The sequence below is a fragment of the Calliopsis andreniformis genome, chromosome 5, assembly GCF_051401765.1.
Source record: "Calliopsis andreniformis isolate RMS-2024a chromosome 5, iyCalAndr_principal, whole genome shotgun sequence".
NCBI lineage: Eukaryota > Metazoa > Arthropoda > Insecta > Hymenoptera > Andrenidae > Calliopsis > Calliopsis andreniformis.
Window position 1 is genome coordinate 19322624 of NC_135066.1, and position 24891 is coordinate 19347514.

The window sequence follows — 24891 nt, forward strand, 5'->3', positions numbered from 1 at the left end:
AAAAATGACAGGAACCATCACAAAGCTCACTGTTGCGTCCTACTGCGTCACACCCAGCAGGAAAGCCCACACCTCGTCTCAAACGGTCAACAACGATGACGCGAAAGTCACGTAAGTCTTCTGAATTAGAGGGAGGAGGGCATTCAAGCGAAAACTAATTACAGTAAATTGTTGTTATATATGAGTCAGATTTGATTTATTACACGTTCATTGCTATTTCTATTACTTGGAGGATATGCCATTCGGAACCAGTAAAATATGAAACGTGCATTTAAAAGCGTTAGGAAGGCATTTAAAACTCATAACCAACAATGAAAAGTTAAAGTTTAAAATTTTATTTTTCTAAAAACATTTTTATCCTATTCCTATGACCTTTATAATGAGAATAAGATCACACACAATATGATTTGGATAATTTTAGGGTATGTGTTTTAATATTAATAATTTTAATTTTCTGTTATTTTTACTTCTGATTAAATAACAAAAATGGTTTATTGCTTATACAACTCTCGTACAATATAAATAATACGTATAATTAAACAAGACGCATGCATATATCAAATAAAAAATACAGTAATGATTCATATAGAATACATATTTCCGTCTAATATTACAAACAACCTTGAAATAATATTTCTATACTACAGTTTGAAGCAGTATTTCACTGCCAAGCTAGATAATGTCGATAGATAGATAGGCAGAGAACGTTTCGATAGATGGTCCCTGCAAGTGATAAGTGATTATTTCGAGTAAAGAGATTTTTAGAGTTTGGACTAGTTAATGAAATTACAGCATTGAATACGATATGTAATATTCGTAATATGTAATACGAACTTCAAGTTTTAAACATGCTTTTCCTTGAAACTAAATTTTTTAACCTGATAGACATCAGATCTTCGAAACTATTCAACTTCAAATTTGGAAAAATGAATCCTTTATTGTGAATTGCGACAAAATTTGTTTTTATTTTACAATATTTATTTGAGTGTTTCACATCTTAGCTGGTTCATTCAAGAACTTCATTTGAGATGGGGATTTCTAATACATAGTGTGGAAAGACTACTCGAACTGCAGTATGGTCAACAACTTACTGCTTCAAAAAACTAATGCAAGATTTTGCCTTATGCAGTTTTTAAAAAAGAGAGAGGATCCCGACAATCTTCTCCCTGAACCCCTCTCAGTCGTTTTCCCAATGCAATGCATCCACTTAAGCTAACACATTAGACATCTCTCATTGTTTAGGAAAACATAGAAAACACGAATCAGTCGCGACACTTCAAAATCTTCTGTGACCATGTCATAGTATTAAGAATTTTGAGAAATCTTGAATGCTTACCATGGCCCGTGTCTTGATGATCGCACTAAACCCTTGTGGTCTCATTTTTACCGCTTGGAGATGTTCAAGCATAGCTCAAATATTATATCTGGACATTCGTTCATTAAATAGCTTTCACTCTTTGTAACAGCCTTTCCCAGTAAAAACATCAATTGATAAAAGAATCAAAATAGGTTTCGTTACAGAGTTAACACCTTAACATGCGTATCCACTTGTTACCTATTATTATAAATGTTTAAAGTTGATTTTTTTCAGCAAAGAAGAAAGAGAATGGCACAAAATGGTCAAATTTTGTGTTTTTCTGGCACGTAAAATATTAATAAGGCATCAATCTATAAGTCCCAAAGAATTGTAAAAATTAATTATTGACGGAAAATATAATAGGAAAGTTATAAAAAAAGCATACATAGTAGAAGGTGCAGAATGGAAAAGTTTGAAAGCTGTTAATTTCAAATAATTATAATTTCAAAACAAATACATAAACTGCAAAAATTCGAACACTATTTATTGTTTGGGAATGGGCAGTGTGAAAAAGATTAATTAATAACCTTAAGAAACGATAAAATAAGATAATAGTATTACTCTTATCACAAGTAGATACTAATTGAATTTTTCCGTTAGAAAAAAGCCTGTTGAATCCATGGAATCGAAGGCATCAAAAGTGAGCATAATGAAGAAGAAGGAAACGGAGGTGCAGAATCAAAAAAAAACTTTGCTGCCAGAAAAAGAAAAAACGAAAATAATACACGATGTAAAGAAAGAGCCACTGATTTCTGTTCTGAAGAAACCATTAGAGGTACCTGTAGAAAAGAAGATAGACCCTACGAAGAAGCAGTTATCAGAAAAACGAAAATCGGTGCAAATTATTACAGAAAAGGAATCAGTGATTACTCCTAAAGAGTCTCCCACCAGTAATTTGAAAAAAGCATTGCGGGTTTCAGAGTCGAAGATAATTTCTCCACCACAACAAGTTGCGGAAATAATAAGTCGTTTACAAGAAATTGAAGGTCAAAAAACAGACGGAGTTACTGCCATAAAACAGATTCAAGAAAATGTTGACAAAAATGCAAAAACACCAAGCATAGAAGATGGATACGACAGCATTACTGGCATTGTCACCGACTCTGAACTTATCCTCGATGATTCAACTGCAGCTTATAGGTTGGAACAACCCCTGGGAGAGCGTTCAAATATCGTTAAAGAAAGTCCAGAAAAGGTGGATGATTTAGAAGTCTCTAAAAAAGGTGCAAAGAAAAGTGTCTCAAATGACAAAGAGAAGGTTAGTGATTCGAAAAATATGGACGACACGAAGATGGAACGATCTTTGGAGACTTCTTTAGTACCTCAGCCTCAAATGGGGACACAAACGTAAGTAGAGTATTAGTCTTTTCATAAGTTCTGTCATAAATCTGTACCTGAGAGTTAGCCTAACTCAAGTCCGTTTTTTCCAAAATTAAATTTTATACATTATTTTACTGCATTCTCTTCATGTTATTAAAATAATAAGAATCTATTTAAGTTACGTTATAAGTTTAAGAAATTTAACAGTCTAAACTACTTGAAATAATATGTCAAGAAATTGGTAATCACATTTGTTTTCTGCTCTTCTAAAAAATAGCAGAAAAAATTTGGTTTGGATTAGCTCTCAGGGACAGAAATATCGTAGGTGATTATAGCAAAATAGAGAGCAAAAGAAAATCGTATGTCGAGCTTGTAGTTTTTTGATTCCTAGGTAGCTGGTTAAAGCCATCATTTCCCTCTATTAGTCGAAACATGGGGGAAAGAGAGACAATAACAATACTACTTACTCCTGCTGACTATAATTTTGTGACTAATCAGAATTTATTAATTTTTCACCAAAAGTCTGGGTCTGAACGGATTGAACGGTTATGGTCGTCCGATCGCTAATATGTGTCAGAACGAAAAATATCCAAGAATCCTATACGAAATAATCAATGCTTTAATACAAACTTGTAACGACATTTAATTATTAAGCGGAAACGGTAGTGCTGGGACGCCAATCATACATATGCAGGGCATAGTAGGCACTACCGTGCACATTATTTGGAGTTTTGCGTATATGAAAAACTTTAATCACGAATATCATCGTGAATATCATGTTTGTACGATTTTTCAATTAAGCCTAGTCTCATAAAAATCGGTGCATCTGCTGCTGATCTACTTTGTCAAATCTTTTTTCAGGCTATCCAAACATCTATGAGAAGTTCTAGAGTACATATATATTCTGTAACTCTAACCGCAATTTGTGAACCAGCTCATTCAAATCTAGACTACTATGAAGTCTGAAACGTTGTTTGAAATCTAATTTGTCTAGTTTCTGCTTTCTAAGTTGAAACAGTATTCTGTTGGAGAACTTACCTAGGCTTCTAAAAGAGAGTCATTATCACAGGTCTCACTATTTCTTATAGAAAGTCGATTTGGTAAGTTTTGACTGCAAACATCGTTTTCACAGAAACAAGAGAATGTTGTACCAAAATATTTCTACAAAAAATCCGTGTTACGAATAAGGTTCTTGAATATATTTCGTTATAACACACCAAGCGTGACAATGAAGTTTCGAAAACAATTTAAACCTTTTGTTTTGACAATTGAAGACATGTTAGGTCATCATTTTTTATGAAAGTCCTTTGACATCGTACACGTTCATTCAGCGTAGTAACTATTGATCATAACGTTTCGAGTACTCATTTCTTAATATGTTTTTACATAACTGCTTTATATTCCTTTCTTAGAAATTGACCTAAAATGTGTTCCATTCTTGAAGTTTTACTCAAGGAACTAAATAAAATTACAACAAATTAAATGTAGTCGCCTTTTAATTTTGTTTAGTTTCTTGAGGAAGATCTCACGAATGGAACCCATTTTCGGTTAGCTTTTTAAGTACAAAAAAATTGACGTTGCGATTGTGATACTTTGGGCCACCGGCCAAGTAATTTATTATGATATGGAAACTCAATATTTTTTGATTTTGTTGAAACTTTAGGAGCATCTTTCTTACCAATAGTATCTTTTTATAATATGTTAAAAATTTGATAGAATATTTTCTGTAACTTCAACCCCCATTGATACATGCCCCCAACCCCTTCCCTTTTTCCAGGTAAACAAAATCTGTTGAAACTATAATACATACATAGCATTAATGTCAAATATGCAGAAGCCGTCATATAAAATTTCATGAAATACTGATAACCCAGTACAAAAATATAAAGCAAAATAGACGCCAATACAACACGCATACACACCCATACACACATACAGAATTTAATTAACAGTTCTTTGGAATTTTTGGACTTCAAGGAGTCTCGAGGGGACCTCAAAATAATGAGAAATACAAAAATCCTGATGGGATCAAAATTTGACCCATAACAATATTTTTCCTCTGTTATTATATGTATAATAAGACTCTTAATTAGGAACTTAATTATATCTATAATAACACCCAGGAAAGTAATAATGCGACGTCGCATCGTTATTAAAACAGATATCAATGATTCCAACGCTTGAACAAATGTATACATTTCAAAAGATGACGGTCTCACATCCGTCTACATGAATTTAAAAAAAATATTCTAATTAGGTAGAGATTATGTAACGCGTTCTATTGTTTTACAATCCTCCAATACGTTTGTAATAGAATTTACAACAGGACTAGGTACATAATAATCAGTTTCTCGTTTATCTTCTCCTCTTCTGTTCCTCTTATCCTTGACGTAATGATCTACTTAATTATCAAAGTATGAACTAGATCCTGTAAAATACTTCTAATGGTGCGTCTACATTATTCTTCTGCTCACGAGCAGAGCCGCTCGCAAGCCTGCTTGGGCCAGCTCTGGAACGCGTATCTTCCTCTCACGAATTTAATTGGTTGAAACTAAATTGCTGTGCCGCCTGTTAAAAGTAATAGGTGCTGCAGGATAAGGCGCAACGAAATCCTCGAAACATAGTACCGTTTGTCGTATTGTCAAATAAATAAACACAATCTTCTCGAATTACCAATATCATGAAAGTATAGAAAATATCTGTGAAAGACCCATCAAGTGTCAAGTGACAAAAGTGGGGCTTCCTGGAGTTAAGGGATTTCCAGAGGACCTTCATACTTGCAAGTATCATGAACAGTACGAATGGGCATTCGTAACCCATTCGTGATACTCGTGGTTTTCGAGCCTATTCTCGTTTATAGGGAAACAAATGCTCAAAAACGGATTGAGACAGGCTTGCGCGTGGCTTTGCTCGTGAGCAAACAAATAATGTAGACACACCATTACGTTCTTCAAGCTGCTTGCCGGTAAATCTAATAGTGACAGAATACTTATCTAATGTGAATAATCGGCAGACTTTCTTTTCTTCTATGCTATGTAGGTATAATAAACTGTATAATAATTTAACAGATTGTAAAATGCAAAATTATAAGAAGGTATATTAGTAGATTGATAACTATTTAAGGGTATCGCAACTTCTTCCTCTAGATTGCTTTTAATAGTAGATACATTAACCGAAATGCCGTTAACTAGTGTTTGAAATATTATTACTGTAAGCAATTCTGTGTGAGAGTGTGCCATGTGTGCCGGGTATCGCGAGAAGGGAGGCAATACGCGAGATAGGTGCGTGGTGTGAGGGATCGTATTGAAAAGAGCGAGACTGGTGTGATTGAGAAACCACTAAGTCGTGAAATTGGAAATCAGCTTTGGAGTATCAGTTCTAGCTGTAAAAAATAAAAGCTTACATTATTTACTATATAATTATTAGTATATATTAATGACTGTGATTATGTTTGAAGCATTCATATTTATTAAAAATTGATTCAATTACTTAAATTTGCCATTCCAGGAAATATTTAAGTACAACAAAAATTCGAATAGTAGAATAAATAATAGAAGCTTTGTACCTAAAGAGTTTATTTAATTTTTGTTCCCTACACGGAACTAAGACATAGCTGTTTTACATTATACTAAAATATTGCAGGGCAGCCAGAAATAAAAAGACTCACATACTTCGAAAGAATAACAAAGTCGAACCCATTGAAGTGACGTAAGTAAGCACATACATAATAAAGTGAAAAATGTCTAATAAGAGAACATATCAAACCCGAACACAGGGATTTTGATCAACCATTGCAGGTTTGTAGAGTGGCCAAAAATATTCGACACATATAAGACTGCAAGTCCTATGGCCGTGCACATCAGCTGAGCACAGTATGGGCTTTCCATACACATTACGCAGGTAATTAATACTACGTAATATTTATTGAAGATACAACTGATAGCATAAAATATAGTATAATAACTTAGAACATTATAAAAATGGAGAAATATTTATTATGTTTAGAGATCTCTTCTTTCAGACTATATTTTACACATATGAAAATTAAATAAAAATTGGTTAATAGTTTGCAAAAAATATTAATCAAACAATGTTATTTCTCACGAAGTGAGTTCGTCTTTGGAAAATAAACAATTAAAAAGTTTTCTTCCTATGATTATGTACTACTTTAGAAGATATTTCAAAAATTATGTTTTTAACTCCCAACTTTGAAGGTCGTTATCATCTCTTCAATATGGACTGTCGATAAAAAACTATGTGTCGGGTATTTCTAGTCTCTATAAACTTGCAAAGACTGGTAAAAAATAATGTGTTTAGGTTCAACTTGTGCCCTTATCAGCAATATAGGTTCTAGAATTAGCCTTTTAATAAGAGATACAAAATCCTGTTGACATATTTGATTATTTCTGAAACTTTTGTGTTTCTTTGAAGTTACTTTGCTAATAACTGTTCTCAATAGTATAGTCATAAACTTTATACTTATATTATTATTATGGTTTATCATTAAATACGGCTATTCTTCTGAATGGCACCCGCAATCGACCCGCACGAACTTGAGAGGAGTGCTGGGTGAGAAGAAAAGAGGAACGGGCCCAAAATATAAAATTTTAGCTTTGAGAATTAAATAGTTTCCGAGATGGTAATAAAAAGATGTCAGTACTAAACATGGAATTCTGTCTATACAGATGTTACTAATACAAAAATGTATTAAGATGTGATTGCGTACATGGATATAGACGACGCGATAGTCATTTCGTATGGTTTATAATTGCAACTAAAGTCGTGTCCTACTTTACCTTTCTTCACTGGATCAACTTAGACTCAGTAGGTTCTTATAGGGTGTTGAGTCACCTGGGATATGTTTTATATGTTATTACGCATTTCGTGGATCCGAAGGATCCTCAGGCATGGTACATATCAACATGATCAACTTCGACAAGTTCACCAATACATATTTCAAATGTTACACTATTCTCAGGCTGATTTGTCGTTGAGCAATAATATTATTGCTCGACTTGAAAAAAGCGAGTCAAGTTCAATCAAAGCGATCAAGATACACAAACCCGCCTGCTCATTGCCCCAATAACTAGAGTGGAGCCAGTTTTTCATTAATATCTCGGAAACTAATTAATATCTCACATTAAAATTTTATATTTTGAGTCCATCCTTCTTCCCCACCCTCGTCCGAATTCCATGTTGGTCGGCCGCTGATGCAATTCGAAAAAACATTCTTAACCCGTCAACGTGGATTGACAAGTCTTAATCGTCACGGAAAAAGTGGTTCCACGCACAGAATGACGAATCCTGGTCGTCAGGGTATTTGAAGTGCACATTTATTTTTCCAGTGAAACGGCTAATGATTCTCAAGTGTGACAATGCTTTCCCAGGTCGACAATAGTACTCAAATATGCCAATACTTTCCCAGACCGACTACATGGTGAGGTCCTCGAAGGAGGATCCAGCTTTTCCACCAATAGGAAATTACACGCAGCACGACACTGCTCTTCGGCAGACTGCTCCCACGTTGAGGGGTTAAATACTTCCAAACAATAAAAAAAACTTAAAAACCAGTACTTTCTGAAGTCACCAGATTTGGCAATTCATGATAGTTTACGCTATTGAATATAGGTATATGTAATTATACTCATCACATAATCAAGCGATTATAGTTAAGTAATGCCAAATATCATGTACAATAGATAGATAGAATCATGCTTATTTCCATACAATGTATTGCGAACAGACTTGCCGTATTTAACGTTCGCTCATAAAAGTTCATTTTATGTCGACAGGATTGATTTTAACGTGTTGATTAGATGCGTTTCACTCCTCTTTTTGACGAGTACAGTACTCTTGAGATATAGGCTCACCAGATCTTCCCTGATAAAGTCTCGTCGCCAACCCCACCATTGGGGGAATGGAGGAACCCTCGAATTAATGAAGCGTGAAATGTGACACGATTCGGCTCGCTCGATGCTCCTTTGTGAATAATCGAAGACTGGTATTTAAAAAATTAAGGAGGTATTACTGTGATTTTTCGGATAAAAACAAGACCAAACACGACATGATTCAAATAATTTTCAAGTGTGTATTTTAACAACTTTCATTTTTTTTCATTATCGTTTTTAATAAAACACAAAAAATAGCTTTCTAATCATGCCAGTAACTAGTGTATCGACAAACTGATGCTAAATGCACGCGAACCGGGGCTCGAGCAATAACCTTACACCATAGGAAAGAGTGAGAAAGAGTCAGAGGGAGTGAACAAGTACGAACGAGACGATGATAAACCCACGTGGTTCAAGGCACGAGCAACGAGGTTACGCTGTGAGAAAGAGTAAATGTGAATGAGAAGGAAAGAATAAACCAATGTTAAATGCACGCGGGCCGAGATTCGAGTAACGAGCTTACACCATGGGAAAGAGTGAAAGGAAGTAGGTACATATGAACCGATGCTAAATGCACGTAATCCCAATTCCTCTCATTCTTTCTCATGGCATAGACTCCTCGTTCGGGTCTCGGACCACGTGCATTTAGTATGCACTAAGCCTAGTATGTTTCAGTTCATTCTTTCTTGTTCGCTCTCATTTGTTTCTTACGCTGTCCTTTCCTTCGCTTGCGATTCATTCAATCTCACTTATTCTCATCATTTCTTGAAACCGTCCTTGTCTTCGATCATCGAGTGACGTCGCCGAGGATCGACGCTATCGTCTAAGTCTAAACAAACAATCCACTCGAAGTCAAATGAGGTGTGAACTTAGTACCCCACCCAGGATAAATGCTCGCGACCTGTGCCGAGCAGCGAGACTATGTTTCAGGAGTACTGTGCTATACAGGGTGATCAATTTATCTGGAAACCTCCGAAACTAGCGCCCCTATAGGTACTATATTATTTATAATTTGCCGAACGTATAAAAAGGCAATTAGTCGACAAGAAAGAGAAACTGAAAGTTGAGGTACTTCAGCGAAGATTAAAAGTTGCGTATCGGAGAGACAATACTAATGCATGAGCAAACATTTTTTATTTGTGGTTCTTTCCTCACGCAATTTTTTATCACACTCGTGACATTTTTTTCTTTAAAGTGATACCAAATACGATATAATTTAGGTTATATTTACTTATGTTATACATGTAATGCTAAGGAACCATACGTTTCACGTATGCCTTTCCCATTCCATAACCAGATATGAGTTGACATGGGGAAAATATACATATGTATACGTTTGTGTACATATATAGAATACAATAGATCTTATTACGAAATAAATTCTGTAGCTTTTACAGAGACGATGCTCGGACAAGAACGACACGACTCGTTGTTTCACAAAGTCACTTCTTATTGTTAGCGTTTTGTCAAAAGTTTCTTTGCTTGACGTGTACAGGATGTAAAAAAATTAATGATCATGGCTTTCAGGGGTAAATCCACACCTCTGGATCGGTGGACATTTGCAAAAAGGTCCGTCTGCAAAATTGTTTATAACATTGAAAATTAATTTTAATTTTTTTTTATTACATAATCATATTCAAATCGTTTAATATAGAAAATGTTTGAAAGAAACCATATGCCGCAAATGAAACATTTAGTCAGGAAAAATTATTAAAGATTTGGCATTGGTTTGACTGTGTACAGGCATACATAGGAGCATGAGCCTACCACTACTCTGCTATGCAATAACATTTACCCTAAACGTAAGGCTCAGTATAGTGGTGTGCGTATCTCAATACAGGAGACCTAGCAATGTGCATTGACCTAATAAATCTAATTCGAGTAACTTCTCTTTCTTTCCAATACTTCCAATATGATATGGCAAAATTAACAATAGTGAACTACAATATTATATGTAATTATAATACACTCAGCAAAAGACTTAAGGGATCACTTCTACGAAGCCGAAAAATGGGGCCAAGTTCAAATAGACATAACTTTGGCAAAAATGGTCGAATTGATAATATTAAAAAGTCGTTTGAAAGCGTGAAATCTCTACTTTTGCGTACTGTTTTCAGATTTTAGTTTTGTTGTTTTGTGGCAAAGTTATAGCGCTATAAAGGGCAGTTTAAACTTTTTTTTAAATTTCGACCAACTTTCTAATACTCCATGGGGCGTAACAAATTTTTTAGGTTCATTGCATTTATACCAGTCGAAAGCGACTTCTTTCCCGTGTAAAATAAGTGTTTGCTGAATGTTGTGCGATTTTTTTTAATAAAGTTATTCAACTTTAAAGCAGAAACCGTCTCTTTAACTTTAATTGCTGCTCAAAGGCGATAGAATCATCGTAGAACGTAGATAAAAAAAGCGGTAGAAAGTTTGAACTTTCCTATTGAAGATGCATTGTTTGCTTTAGCAATAAATTGCTAAATAAATAAGAACAAAATGGTCACAGCAAATTCATTCAGGGCTCAATCAAATCGCCAGACTCTCTGCTTTAAAATGAGCTTAAGATCATGATGCTGCGATTAGCCGTTGTTGAGATACAACGAGTGTTAATAAACCCCACAAAAGTACTGTCAAAAAATATTAATCCATAAAAATGAAACCCAAAACTTCAAAAAAATATAATAAAGAATCATCCCCAAAAGTGTTTATTACCATTTAATTTAAAAAAAGTACCGAAATCAAAAGTAGTTGCCTCGTTTGTACAGTGTGCTTTACAATTCATAAATAACAAATACATGTGAAAAACAGAAAAATTAAACCTAAGGTGTGCTTGGCAGGCCCTTTTTATCAAAATCATATACATGCGAGATTGATGTAACATGTAAAATTGAAGAAATATATAACTATCAAGAAATATTAATCCCCTCCAAAAACCATAAAAGGGTAAATAAGAGCACGCCAAGTATATGCGTTTCCTTAACAAATCTACCCTATAGAATCCACTCTCCCACAAAGCATTAGTCATTTGAAAAAACCAATTTAAGATATTAGGGCAAACAAATCCATTGAAATTATTAGAAAACGTCAAGCGTAAGAATTTAATCTTCTACCAAAACATTGCCAATATTGTAATCCCAATAAATATCACTTTTAATCTTATTTCTGCTACTAGAGTGTGGCTCCCATTTAAAATATTTTTGATACTGCTCGAATATGCTACAAGAAAATTATGTTTCACCCCATGAAGTGCGCCTTCATTTTTATGAGAAGAAATTAACTTACAAATATCATTGCTTATGCTACAATTAGTAACTGTTAATAACCACTGAACTACTTGGCGCGAGACGTTGCCGCGTCTCCTGATACTCGAATCCAAGTTTGAGTTACAATGACTATTTTAAGTAGTCGGATATTCGGATAGTAAGAGTTTTAGCTAGTTAGTTCACAATGCTTTAAACAGTACAAAATTATTTTCATCAATTTTACAAATTAATTGAACACAACGAATGACCTACAATCTACATATCTACAATAACTATTAACCTATATTCCCACATAATTTAGTACGAAATTGTAATAAGCATAGCGCTGAGATAGATTCCTCAATTCCTCAAATCCTGCGTATCCCACACGAAACTGTCAAAGAATATTCTTTTATAGAATGGGGCTATCGTAATCTGTGATTCCTTAATCCTCTTTTACGACACTGTCACCATCGTTTAAAAGGTATTTAGAACGGAGACAAGACTTATTCTGTATTTCCACTTATGGCCGACAGCGGCAGTAGTTTTGAAGGTTTCCAGATAAACTGATCATCCTGTAAATTCTTGAAGTCTCGGTTTCGTTTTTTAACATCCTTACAATTTAGCATATCTAGATAAAATTATCTAACTAGATCTGCCAAAAAAGTATCTACCAGTGTAGCAAATTTACATCATCGTCGAGTGGAGGTAAACTGTAGTAAAGAAGTGTGACTAGAGAGGGGGGATCGCTTGACGCTGTAGTGGAGGTAACGCGTCATTTGGTAACGTAATGCGGTGGTACGATGCGAATATAAGAAATATTATAAATAAATATCAAGTTTAAATTATAAGTTGAGGGTTTACATTGTAATTTTCGCATTATACGTAGCGATTTTATTCGCCCAGGAATTTGCTTATATTCAAGACTTGAGTTCCTAACAAAGAAATAGTGAGAGTAAGTGAAAAAGATATAGTAGGGCGAGCAGTGAAGGCCAGTGTCATACACTTGAAATAAATGCCGCGTACATTACAAAAAACATGCAATTTCAAAAATATTAATTTCTGTAATTTTCATCTTACTTTGATAAAAATGCTGCCAGTAGATTAGTGAAGTCCTACCAATAAAAATGAGTCCAAACACTTGAGTCCAAAAACTCGTGGGCTTTTAAATCTATTAATAAATAGCGGAGCAAGCTTGTGGGTGACCATTATATTCGCACACAGTGCTGCTGTAACACCATCTTTTTTTACTTTATTAACGTGCTCTTTCTTTTCTGTTGGGTGCACTAATGTTTTCTAAGACAAGCTTTTCCACATTAGGCCTAACTCGTCCATATGCCTTGTGATTAACGTGTTCGCTTTTTCTATACAACCATGGACAGCGAATGTATAGCGTTTTTTAAATCGTCATAGTCACATTAGGTTACACGCAAACGTTAACGGGCTTCCTATATCCATATTTTATTTATGGTCTTTTCTTTAAAAAAAACTATCATTAACAACGTTGCCCGTTATCCGTTGTACACCAAACATCACGAATATAATTGTGAGTCTATCTCACTACATACAGGGTGTCCCAGCAAACATTGTACAGTACGTTATTTCCTAAAATATTAGAGATAAAAAAATTATTTATACAGGATTGGATGGTCCGGAGGGGCCAATTTATTAGCGAAGGCGAATTTTTTGTAACATTATTATTACATGAGATATGATGGTCAAATTTGGTTTTTTAGATGAAACTATATATTTTTTTATATAACTTTCCAAAGCTATCCGGATTGGTCCGAGGAGCGGGAGGAGCCGAACTCACGTACATACGGCTCGTGCAGTACAATGTGTAGTGGAGGGGGAATTAGTGTGGCTCCATCTCGCATTCATTTGGCAGGCACGTGTCTGTAGGTAATATTATTTCTGTAACGAAAACTGTAACAGCAGATACCGACCACGCAATCTGTAAGTCATGTGACTACCCTAGGCCCTTAACCTATCCTGTCGGTATTACAGAATTTTATGCGATATATAATTTAAAAAACTATATTTATAAATTATATGAATGCTGGGAAGAAGTTACACATAAAGACATAAAAATTCGTGGAAGCAACTTCTAGAAAACCAAATTACAGATAACACAGAGCCAGAAACAGAAGTCAGCAACACAACAAACTTACTGGAAACGTTATTAAATGCACCAGAAATAGAAGAATGGATATCAAATTGTAAAGAGGAAGAAATAAGTTCTATAGTAGAAGCAGAAAGAGGAGGGGAAAGAAAAGAAGGAACAGAAGTAAACGAGGAATGTTCCCCGTGTCAATGTACAGAAGAGGATGTAAAGAAGGCATTTAATATTCTTGGTCAAAATAGCATGATAAACTTGTACAATTCCAAGCATACAGCCTAAAAGACTATTGTAAACAAAGCAGGAGTGAAGAAATTTTATTGCAAATTAATGTGCGAACCTATACATATACATGTGTATGTGTGGGAAAAACTGCGAAACAGAAGATCGCGAACTGTGATTAATAATAAAAACTCGTCGAATTTATGTAGAGTTTGGACTCATTTTTATCCGTAGGACTTCATAAATTTACCGGCACCGTTTTTATAAAGGTAAGATGAAAATTATAGAAATTGGTATTCTTGAAATTTCACGTTTTTTATAATATATGCGACATTTGTTTCAAATGCATGGTGTCGGCCACCGCTGCTCGCCCTATTATATCTTTTTTGTTTACTTTTGCTATACCGATTCACTGTCTTTGTCCATAGGACCAGGTCACGCTGAGTTGAGGATTTTTAATGGTGGGATGGTGGTGGGATGGTAGTGGGATTGAGTCATTGTAATTAAGACATTACAATTCTATTGGAATTTATGTATTACATTACTGTATAATGTCAAATTAAATAAACAATCAAAATGAGCTGAAATATATATATAATATCGATTTCATTAAAATAGTTGTTTAAAACATGTATATATTTTGTACAAAATTTAATAGTATCCAATACTGTATCTGAGAGCCAAGTTAATTGAAGCCAATTTTTGTATGTGTATGCATGTATGCACGTATGTATGTATATCGTGTTTTTAAAAGAGAAATAAAATGTAGATAATTCAATTTTGAAACAATTGGCTTCAATTAACTTTGCTCTCGCATACAGTATTGGATACTATTAAGTTTTATACAAAATACATACATGTTTTAAATAACTATTTTAATGAAATCGATATTATATATCTATCAGTTAATTTTAACCTTTTTTATTTTATTTTGCATTATATTTACAATATGTCATATGGATACGGTTATGTAGTTATCGATACATAACACAAAGTAGCGTTATCAAGCGTCATCACGATACGTTACCAAAGGACGTATTCCCTTACTATGGCGGCTACGCCGCGCCGTCAAGCGATCTCCTCTCTGTAGTTGCAGCTCCTTACTACATAACTTACCCCTACTCCGGGATGATGTAATTCGCTACGCTGATAGATACATACTTTTCTGGTAGGTCCGCAACTAATACAAAAACTTCTTTTATTCAGACATATAAACACAGGTGCTCAAACTGGAAAAACTGAAACCCAGGATGAAGTTGATGCTCCTACTAATAAACCACAATCAGAGGTAATTGTTAAAAAAAGTTTATTAAATTTCCACCTTTAAGTGATAAGAAGATATAAATTTCTACTCTCTAAAGCCAGGTTCAGGTGAAGACAAAACTGTAAATACTTGTCCCTCGTGCCAAAAGCAACAGGTAAATGCTACTCTTACATTTGAGTAAATTCAGAATGCACACTTCATCTCTTAGGCTTTAACAGGTTCCCCCAGTATTGAGTCCTCTTCGATACTACAATGTTCATAAAGACAAACGAGGAAGGCTTTATTGTGATTTTTGTGCTACAGTTAATTGCATTCAGGTACAACAAGCATAAAAGATATATTATTAAAAGCAGCGTATGAGACAATATTTTCATCTATTTCAGGTATTATACAAAAACGAGGAACAGAAATGTCTAAGATGTGCAGGTTGTGGGAATTTTCTACGGCCAAGGATTAGTATGGACGAATATGCAGTAAAAGTAACTTTACATTACTACATTAAAGGCTTGTTTAATGAATTGAAACAATTTACAATTATCGTCTTGGTTATATTGGTTCTGTCTACATTCAGAGTTTACGAAAGAGATCTGACAATAACGTAAAATCTGGTCAAACACAAGTACACATGCAATCAGCCCCATCCAACTAAACTGTGTAAAAATGCAGTGTATGAATACTCATAAAAATGTGAATACAAATGGAATGGTATGCAAGTGAAAAGTACGCATGACATTAAAATTAGAGTAAGAGGTATGTGATAAATTATCAAAGTGTATATGTATATATTTATTCTTATAAATATATTATTTTGCTTGCAGAAATTCAAAAGGTCCTAAGAATTGAAAATGATGTTTAAACCTATATGTATATATGTAAAATTATGTATAATTAATAAACAAGTGTGAATATCTTTATAGTAAGAAAGTTAATCTTATCACATCACAACCTAGAATTAAATTTTTATTTTAATAATACAGTAGATGAAATATATAAGTAAAGATTAAACCTTTTTACGTAGCAAAGGAATACTGGAGTTCTTTATTATGTGTTAATATTATAACTCGTATTGCAAGTTATATGAAACATTTTGTTTAATGTAATGTTTTTGTAAGTTGTATTTAAAGGTACTAGACAGCTGAAACTGTTGAAAAAAATGTTTCTTTGTGAGTCAGTTATACAGAACTAAAAGCCAATGAAAGCTGCTATCGTAAAATTTGATATAAAATTTAAATTAAATGTATTAATTATATGTATATTTAAATAGTGGCATGAAAAACTGTAGAACATTCAATCATTCTGTCCGATTTTGATTTGATAGAGAATTTAAAAAATGAGACCCAATTTTCCTCGTGTGATATTCTTCAGAGTCGTGGTTTTCAGCTACACTTTAAAAGAATATTAAATTGGTAGTCAAAGAATGTTTTAAGAAATAAAGAATTTTGTGTGTGTAATATTAAAAAATTGCGATTTATACATTTTTTTTTAAAAGTGGAATTTTTATAGAATAACGGAGATTTATCAGGAAATAAAAATAATTATAAAGTTATAAAGAATACTATAAAGAACATCATGTCCAAATTTAATCAAATGAATTATGTATTAGGTGCCAAATAAAATCATGTGTTTTGGAAAAAATGCATTTGAAGTTTTAAGTTCAATGCCGTAGTTTTATTTTCTATTCCAATTTCAAAAACTCATTGTATACGTCAAATCATTCTATGCATAAGAAATATATATATGTAGGATTTCTCCTAATATCCGGGATAGAAATGGTGAGGTTGGATATTAATAAACATCAGTTACTAGAAAAATAATGCAATATAATGATCGATAGATACAACGACGGTTTTGCGTCGCTCGCCATATTTTTTCAGACTCTCCCGACGTTCTTTTTTTTCGCCTCGGGCGTTTTCGCGTTGCTGCGACGGGCCCCGACGCACGCGTGACGTCACGCTTCGACGTTACGGCTCTCCGGTGTCCCACTATATATATAAATAAAAAATTGAAAATAAAAATCGACAACGTGGTACATTATCATAATTGATGTATCATCCACTTGCACTTTAACAAATTTAAAAAACAATTGTATTAATGTGTAGTATAAAAGAATATATTTTTTCTTCTTTAGAAAAATAATTTAATTCATTCTTTACACACTTCTTTATGTTAACAAACTTCCAAACAATATCAAATGTAACATAATTTCATGTTACTTCTAATTAAACTTATGTAACATATGGTTTAGTGTATTTCAAAGCCTTGTTTATTTACTAAAGAAGATACATGTAACATCACTCATTACAAATGAAGATGATTGTAAATAATATACGTTTTTTGTAGAAGTACGCAAATGATTATAACACATTGTAACATGCTTGTAAAACAGTATTATTTCTTGTTTAATATAGTTTTCAATGTCCATAATAAATTGTAATTACGACATTATCAATTTCATTTTTCTAGCGGCGCCACTAATTATTTGATCAAGAAAATAAGATGCAATAACAAACGATATAATAAAAAGTATACGTGTAAGTTTCTATATTTATAATACTACAAACATTGCAGAATATTTGAAAATTCACGAAACAAGCTACTACATTATACTAGTACAAACAGAAAATAAAATAATATAAATAGTATGATTCTAATAAATTACTATGATTACAGTAAAAATGTAGCAATTGATTTCTAGTTGCCATTAAAATAAGTCATGCCATTACTCTTTGGTGAAAACTAAGCAATTGTTTTGATAAACTGCTTATATAAAATTGTACTTAACTGTTAGGAACCTTAGTTTTATTAATATGTAGAAAGTTTGAACAAAATTACTCGCATTGATAAAACAACTATTTTGTTTTACTCGCGTATTATATAAATAGATAAAAATTAATGATAAATATATATGTCTTAAGAACAAACTGTTACAAGGTTTGTAGCACTGATTGCAAGACAAAGAGCTCTAATTACTAAAATAAAAAGATATGACTAATAGAACTTTTCACTAAATATTGATTAGCAAAACCTCTTGATCGTTGATCATCGTACGATCACTCGTCTTTCAGTTACTACTTTATTACAAAAGTTTTTTAAAAATAAATGACGTATAAGGTGTTCCAGAAATAGATAACGAACTTTCAAAGGCGTGGTCTATGCCTCAACCTTCTAACTGGTAACAATATTTATTAAATCTTTTATCGTAAATTAAAAATTAAGATTTTCATTGCATTTATACAGTAAAAGATAAAACACAAAAAAACGTAAGGAACTGAATATGTAGAAAATTTCACATAAAATGTATTTACGAAATCTAAAAGCAGTTCTTAAAACTTATACAAACTTATTTCAGACAATTTTCTTTATTGTTTCCTTGATGTATGCTTGCTGGTCAAGGATGATAAGTTTATAGTGCTCACTCATATTTACTCACTTTTTGTGTTTATGCGTGCACATTCATTTTTTACTAACTCTTGATATGTACAAAAGTGAGGCTATTTACAAATTTCAATATTTGTATTTCTGCAATAAAATTTAAGTTTTCGAGTCTACAAATTCGCAAATTTTCGAATATTCAAACTACAAATGTTCAAGTCTACAGTAATTTGTCAAATCTCTAAATCTTCAGAAATTTAAAATACTACTAATTTTTAGATTTTAAAGTTTCAAACTTTCCAATATTGAAGCTCACAAATATTCAAATATTTAGATCTTCAATTTAAAATTTTCAAATTCAGATCTTGAATTGTAAATTTTCACAATCTTTTTGTGTATTTCAAATTTTATAATTGAATACGGATTTTCAGAAATCGAAAGCTTGCATTTGAATCAGAGTAACTCTATCTTTGTATAATAATGATTAAAGATTAATAATTTCATAAATCTACGAAAGCAAAATTCGTTTGTAAACAATCCCAAACAATGGTGGATACCATCAAGTTTATGAAAAGCTTGTCCTTAATCGTTAATAGTGTGATATATGATATCCTTAATAATGATAAATAATAGCGATATTACTATTACCTTTAGGTTTAATATCGTGACTTTTTAATCAAATATTTACACATATTTATAGGAAATCATACATACATGTGTGACACAAACAGTTAAGTCACTTCACTTTGACCATCCCGTATAACAAGTTTATCATCCTGTTGGTCAATATACAGTGCTAACTTATTCCTAAAATCAATTGCAGAGGAAACAAAAAAAGGCTGAAAATGCATTCTAAAAAAATTGTTTTTGTTTTTCATAAAAGGGATGTTTATATGAAGGCCAATATTGGAAAATCGTTTTCCTCGCAACTTTAGTCTTGGCATTTCAAATTTTTTTATTTCTACTTTTCAATCAGTGCTCTAGAAACTTTAATTTGTTTTCTCAATGGCGAGGACTAGTTAAAGAGAAATAGTTCCACGCAAACATGAGCGTAACATCGATCTTCTATCGAGACAACACTGTATAACTCAGAAGTTTAGACATATTTCTGGAACACCTAGTATAAAGTTCCCTCGATCAGAAAATTTTTCTCGCAACTGTAGGAACCTGTTTATGAAGTCTTTATAATTTCCATTTAAGATTACACGCACTATAATGAGATACAAAATTACGTAACGATACAACTATGAACGAAACAACTGAGATTAGAAGAAGTAAACAATTTTGAGGTGTAATCAATAATTAACGTTGATATTAGCACTAATGTTTTTCAAAATCGGTCTCATGTAACAGTTGCTATCATTTTGAAAATTTTCTTTAAATTGTTTATTTTCGATGGAAGCCATATTCTTTGGATACGTTTGGATAGGTTTCATTTCACTTCTATGAAAGAGTTTATCACTATAATTAAAAACAGAATTCATAAGAGGCTCACAAATAATTTGATCATCGTAACGTACAATTTGCATTTTTGAAGGATCGTTGAATGCATGACAATTATCGATATATTTAAAGTTATTCGAAAATCTATTAAATGATCCTAGAATCTGTTGAGACTCAGAACAGGGAGGCTGATTAGACAAGGTTCCACCGACACAGTTAAAATTCTGTCCCATAACTGATGCGACATTATTCATAAAAAATCCTCGCTGCAAATGGCCAAATCTTGCTTCCTGATGAAGCATTGATCTCCGAAGGTTTGGCAAATTAGATCGGCCCGAGAACTGAACAGAAGATTGAAAATAAGGTCTTACATCGTTCTGTCCCACACCATTGAAGGGAAAATTCCGATAATAATTCAAATATTGAAAGCAATTAGGGAACTGATGTTGGTGTTCGTTCATAATGTTAGGGAAACCAGGAACACTCTCCAGATACTGTCCTGTAGAAGTTCGTTGCTCATTCTTGCAAACGTTTTCCTGTTTGTAATTAATGTAATTTTTGTCTTTTTCGTTAGTCTCGGATACTTTTGGCTCAAAACGGCACGCTGTGTTCCAAATATCATTCGAATGAAGTCTGTCTTCATTGAGAGTGCTATTTTCACGTAATCGACTAAGGTAATCGATGCCATACTTAAACGGATGATAGGTGTTTGATGAGTTGGTAGTAAAACTTTGGTTCCTGAAAATCTCACTAGAACATTTCTGAATGTCATTAACTTTTAAATTCTTTGGACGCTTCTTTTTGCTCAAATACGCGCTGATGGATGGAAGCAAAGCATTTGACTGATACTGTGGTTGGTTTTTTCTAAAATTCGTGGGCAGTGATAGATTTCCATTTATGTCCCATGTTTGGTCGACATTGTCTTTGGCTTTATTCTCGATTCTTGAGTTATCCATAGAACACAGAGAGCACATTGAATTATCACATTGAGAACATTTAGCTACATTTTCTGAGCTAGCTTTTATAGCTCTAGCCTTGATTATAGAGTTGAGAGGGGGTTTCTGAGCCACTTGGCAGTTGGTTACGTTGCATCGTTTGTCCATGCTCCTGTTACATCTTGATCGAGTCACTGGTTTCTTAATCTTTACGCACTCCATAAAGGTTTTTGTAATCTTCACATTGCCTTGCTCATCACAAGTTCCGCATTCTTCTAACTACAAGGCGGTAGAAATGGGAAAATTTATTAAACGCTTAGGTTTTTCAATTATTCAGAATACAGAAAATTAAGTATTATTTGTAAAGTAAAGGTTTGACGAAGAGATGCTATGTTTGCAAAGTTATTGGTCTGTTTAGACGTAGATTGAAAAATAGTAGTGATTTTATTTATAAACCCTCCAATTTCAGATAGTAACCTGTACAGTAATGTTTCTTAGTTAGTTTCAGATTATTCTTAGTTGGTTTCAGAATAAACAACATAAATTGGTAAATGTGTCGAGACAGAAAGTATGTATTATTATGTACGATATTAGCATTTATATTATATTAAAAGTTAGATTTTCATTCAATGAAGGTGACTATATAGATGTAATTTACTATATATTGTATAGTTCTATTTCTACAGATTATACATAAGTACACATGTATTAATATAAACCTTTTTTCTTTTCATGTGATTAGTATGCGACGATAGAAGTATATGTATATAATCACTGTTTCGATACCATAGTCAATACAACAAACTAAGTTGTACGTACTCCTTTTACTGAGACCCAACACGAAACGAAATAAATGAAATTTCATAAGTAACATCGCAAACGAAGAGAATATAAGTGTGAATTAATGAAATCAGAGTATTATTGTATACACTGTACTACGCACAACGATACTGTACTCGATTCTATTGTTGAATTTAAGGACGGATATCTACGATGCGTTCAAAATACATGCATCTTTGTGAAGCTTTTAAAGAAAAACTGTTGAACTTTTTTGGGTAAACGTTTTTTTTTTTTCTATATGTAACATGTTCTAATGAATGATTATACATTTTTCTCGTGCAAAAAAAATGAGTGACTTAAACAGCTGAAAGTTAACATAGATTTTCAGTGCCGCTATTCTGTCACAGATTAATTCATCAAAAATACGGCTCGATAAAGACTAGATCAACGCTGTCCCCTGTCCAGCGTAGGACCCCTTACTCGCCTGCTTCTCCTTCCAATCGTTCTATGGCTTCACCAACACATACGTTGCTCGTAATGTTTGAGCTTTCTTATAAACAGAGATATTAACATATCATGTCGGCCTTCATAGCGTCGCGTGATTTCCTTGACGACATAAGGGGTAGTAGGAGAGCCCACAGAGCTCACAAGCCCTCGCTTGGACAGTGTTGGACTAGATAACTTAATATACTATCTAAAAATTGAAGGATTTGTGATTATAGGTAATCTCCCTCCGAATAGTACTAGTCACCGCAATAAGCTTCTAATAAAATGCCTTCTAGGATCTCAGTTGTACTGTTTATATAACATGCATACGTTTTGAGTGTTTCCGGATAGGTATCCCCCCTGAAGGTACAATGACTTACAGATTTGTCCAAACATATTTGGAGTATGTAGAAAGGCTCACCTAACATAACCGTGTCAATTTTAATTATTGGCGGACCAATTAATATTCTTTTTATCACAAGTTATACGAATTCGTATCTAGCTGTTCTTATCTAATGGAACGACATGGTAATAAAAACATTCCTACGAAAGATAATTTTTGGCAAACTGCGCCCTTGGACCCCTAAAATTTTACATGTAAAATCCCGTAAGACAGTTCCATCGTTATTCCAAGTCTTTTACCAGAGTTGTTCAGTTAACTAGAGATCTTCTCATTTTATTTATTTTTTTTTTTATTAGCAATCAATATCACTGTTATTGCCCCTATTGCTGTAAATTGTTTTATATCTGTAAGGTCTGTCTTATTGCTGAAGCACCAGATTAGGATTTTGGTGTTTGAGAACTGTCACGCTTTCATTTTTTTGTCTTATTTGATCAATAGATTAATAAATACAAGAAGCAAAAGTAAACAAGTAGAAACGTTTTCTCGTTATATATGATAGAGTTTATCTTTTAAAAATATATTTTTTATGAATTCGAACTATTTTAGATAGTGATAGTAAAAAAATTCAGCAAAAAATTTTCATCATCTATAGCTAAGGATAACTTTACTATACATAGACGATATATAAATAAATTAGTTTTCAATTATCTAATTTATGCAAAATTACTAAATTTCTAGTTATTCGTAAAAAAATCAAACATAGTCAAAGCCTTAAAGACAACTTCATTACTTCCGTAATCAACTGACGCAACGTTAAAAATATGATATTATAATTTTTGCAAGTTAGGCTACCATGTTTACTCATAAAGTGTTAATATGGAATTATAAAAAGATAGTTGTGAAACCATAATGTTATCTTAACTGGCAATGAAAGTTACGACATCGACTGAGAACCTTACTTGTCCAAAACAACAGAGTTTTTTCAGAAATCGAAAAAGTATTTATTCTTCCTGTATGCTTTGTAAATTTAAAAAACAAAAAATGCATTTCCAATTTCAAAATTTAACATCTTCGCGTACAATGACGAGTCTTCTGGTCACAATTTCGGGCTAAATATGAATATCACGAGTTAGACTCATGATATTGTTTCTGAGAACATCTTTTTCCAAGATTTTTGGCCCGTACTTTACCGAGCACTTTATTTGTACGAGCAGAGATTAATTAGGTATGTATTTAAATTCAGTAAATGAAGTTTTAGTTTACAAATAATGATTATAATTAATATCTGCTTTTCAATGTTTCGTAATGCTTAAATCGCACAGTCAAAGTTCAACAATAATTCTCAACACCTACATAAAACCGTCCAAGTATCAACTGTTATTAATAACAACTTGTATCATTAATTACAACAATGGCAGAATACCTAAATAATTTAATTCAAAAACAAACTTTTTTCAAACAAACGAACTCCAATTGTCAACTGAAACTTACGATCTTCTCAACAAAAATTGTTTTTCGTTCAAAGTAACAGAAATCTAATTCAATTTTTGATAAATTGCTTAATGAAATAATCATCGTACAAAATAAATGAAAAAACATTTAGCAGGAATTAAGTATTCTGCTAAGAAATGACATATACGTATAGCTATAATCATTCATACAATTGTTAGCAATTACGAACCATCTCTGCTTTGGCCAAGTAAATCCAGAGTTGCCGCCACGTGCTAAACTTGTGTTGGTCACTGAAATTGTAGCGCATTTCCTTTGAAGCATATCTAGTTGCCAAAGGACTGCGGTAATCACTGTATTCACTGTTTTCTGCTACCGAAACACTCATTTTTGTAAATTTTTTAGCGAATATACGCACGATACAATACTTGAAATCGGTTTCGTATAATACGAAAGTGAAGAAACACGCGATCAGCTGATCAACTCAGCACATCTGTCGCTACATCATTCACTTTACTAAGAGCCGACTTTCTCAGCGCCGTCTGATGGCGAAACCTCGAACTATTTCATTCAGCTATGTTTACCGTTCATTACCCGCGAAAATTTATTCATTTTGAATAGGCCTTTTATTTAAAGAAGCTATTTTTAGGGTTTAGATACAATTATGTTAATGTATAAAAACA

General features: G+C 33.0%; 2 protein-coding genes across 2 annotated transcripts in view; one reads left to right on the forward strand and one right to left on the reverse strand.

Annotated features, from left to right (window-relative positions):
- Nucleotides 1-24679, reverse strand: part of Adsl (adenylosuccinate lyase) — a 114540-nt gene extending 89861 nt beyond the window's left edge. The window contains exon 1 of the mRNA XM_076379482.1: nucleotides 24441-24679. Within this exon, the coding sequence (XP_076235597.1) occupies nucleotides 24441-24596 (156 nt within the window). The 5' untranslated portion in view covers nucleotides 24597-24679. The remainder of the gene's footprint in view (nucleotides 1-24440) is intronic.
- Nucleotides 5-16310, forward strand: LOC143178991 (uncharacterized). The gene is made up of 8 exons (XM_076377945.1): nucleotides 5-111; nucleotides 1958-2704; nucleotides 6320-6385; nucleotides 15343-15424; nucleotides 15498-15554; nucleotides 15619-15717; nucleotides 15784-16150; nucleotides 16219-16310. The coding sequence occupies exons 1-7, from the start codon at nucleotides 5-7 to the stop codon at nucleotides 16000-16002; spliced, it is 1377 nt and encodes a 458-aa protein (XP_076234060.1). The 3' UTR covers nucleotides 16003-16150; nucleotides 16219-16310.
- Nucleotides 24680-24891: the final 212 nt, after the last annotated feature.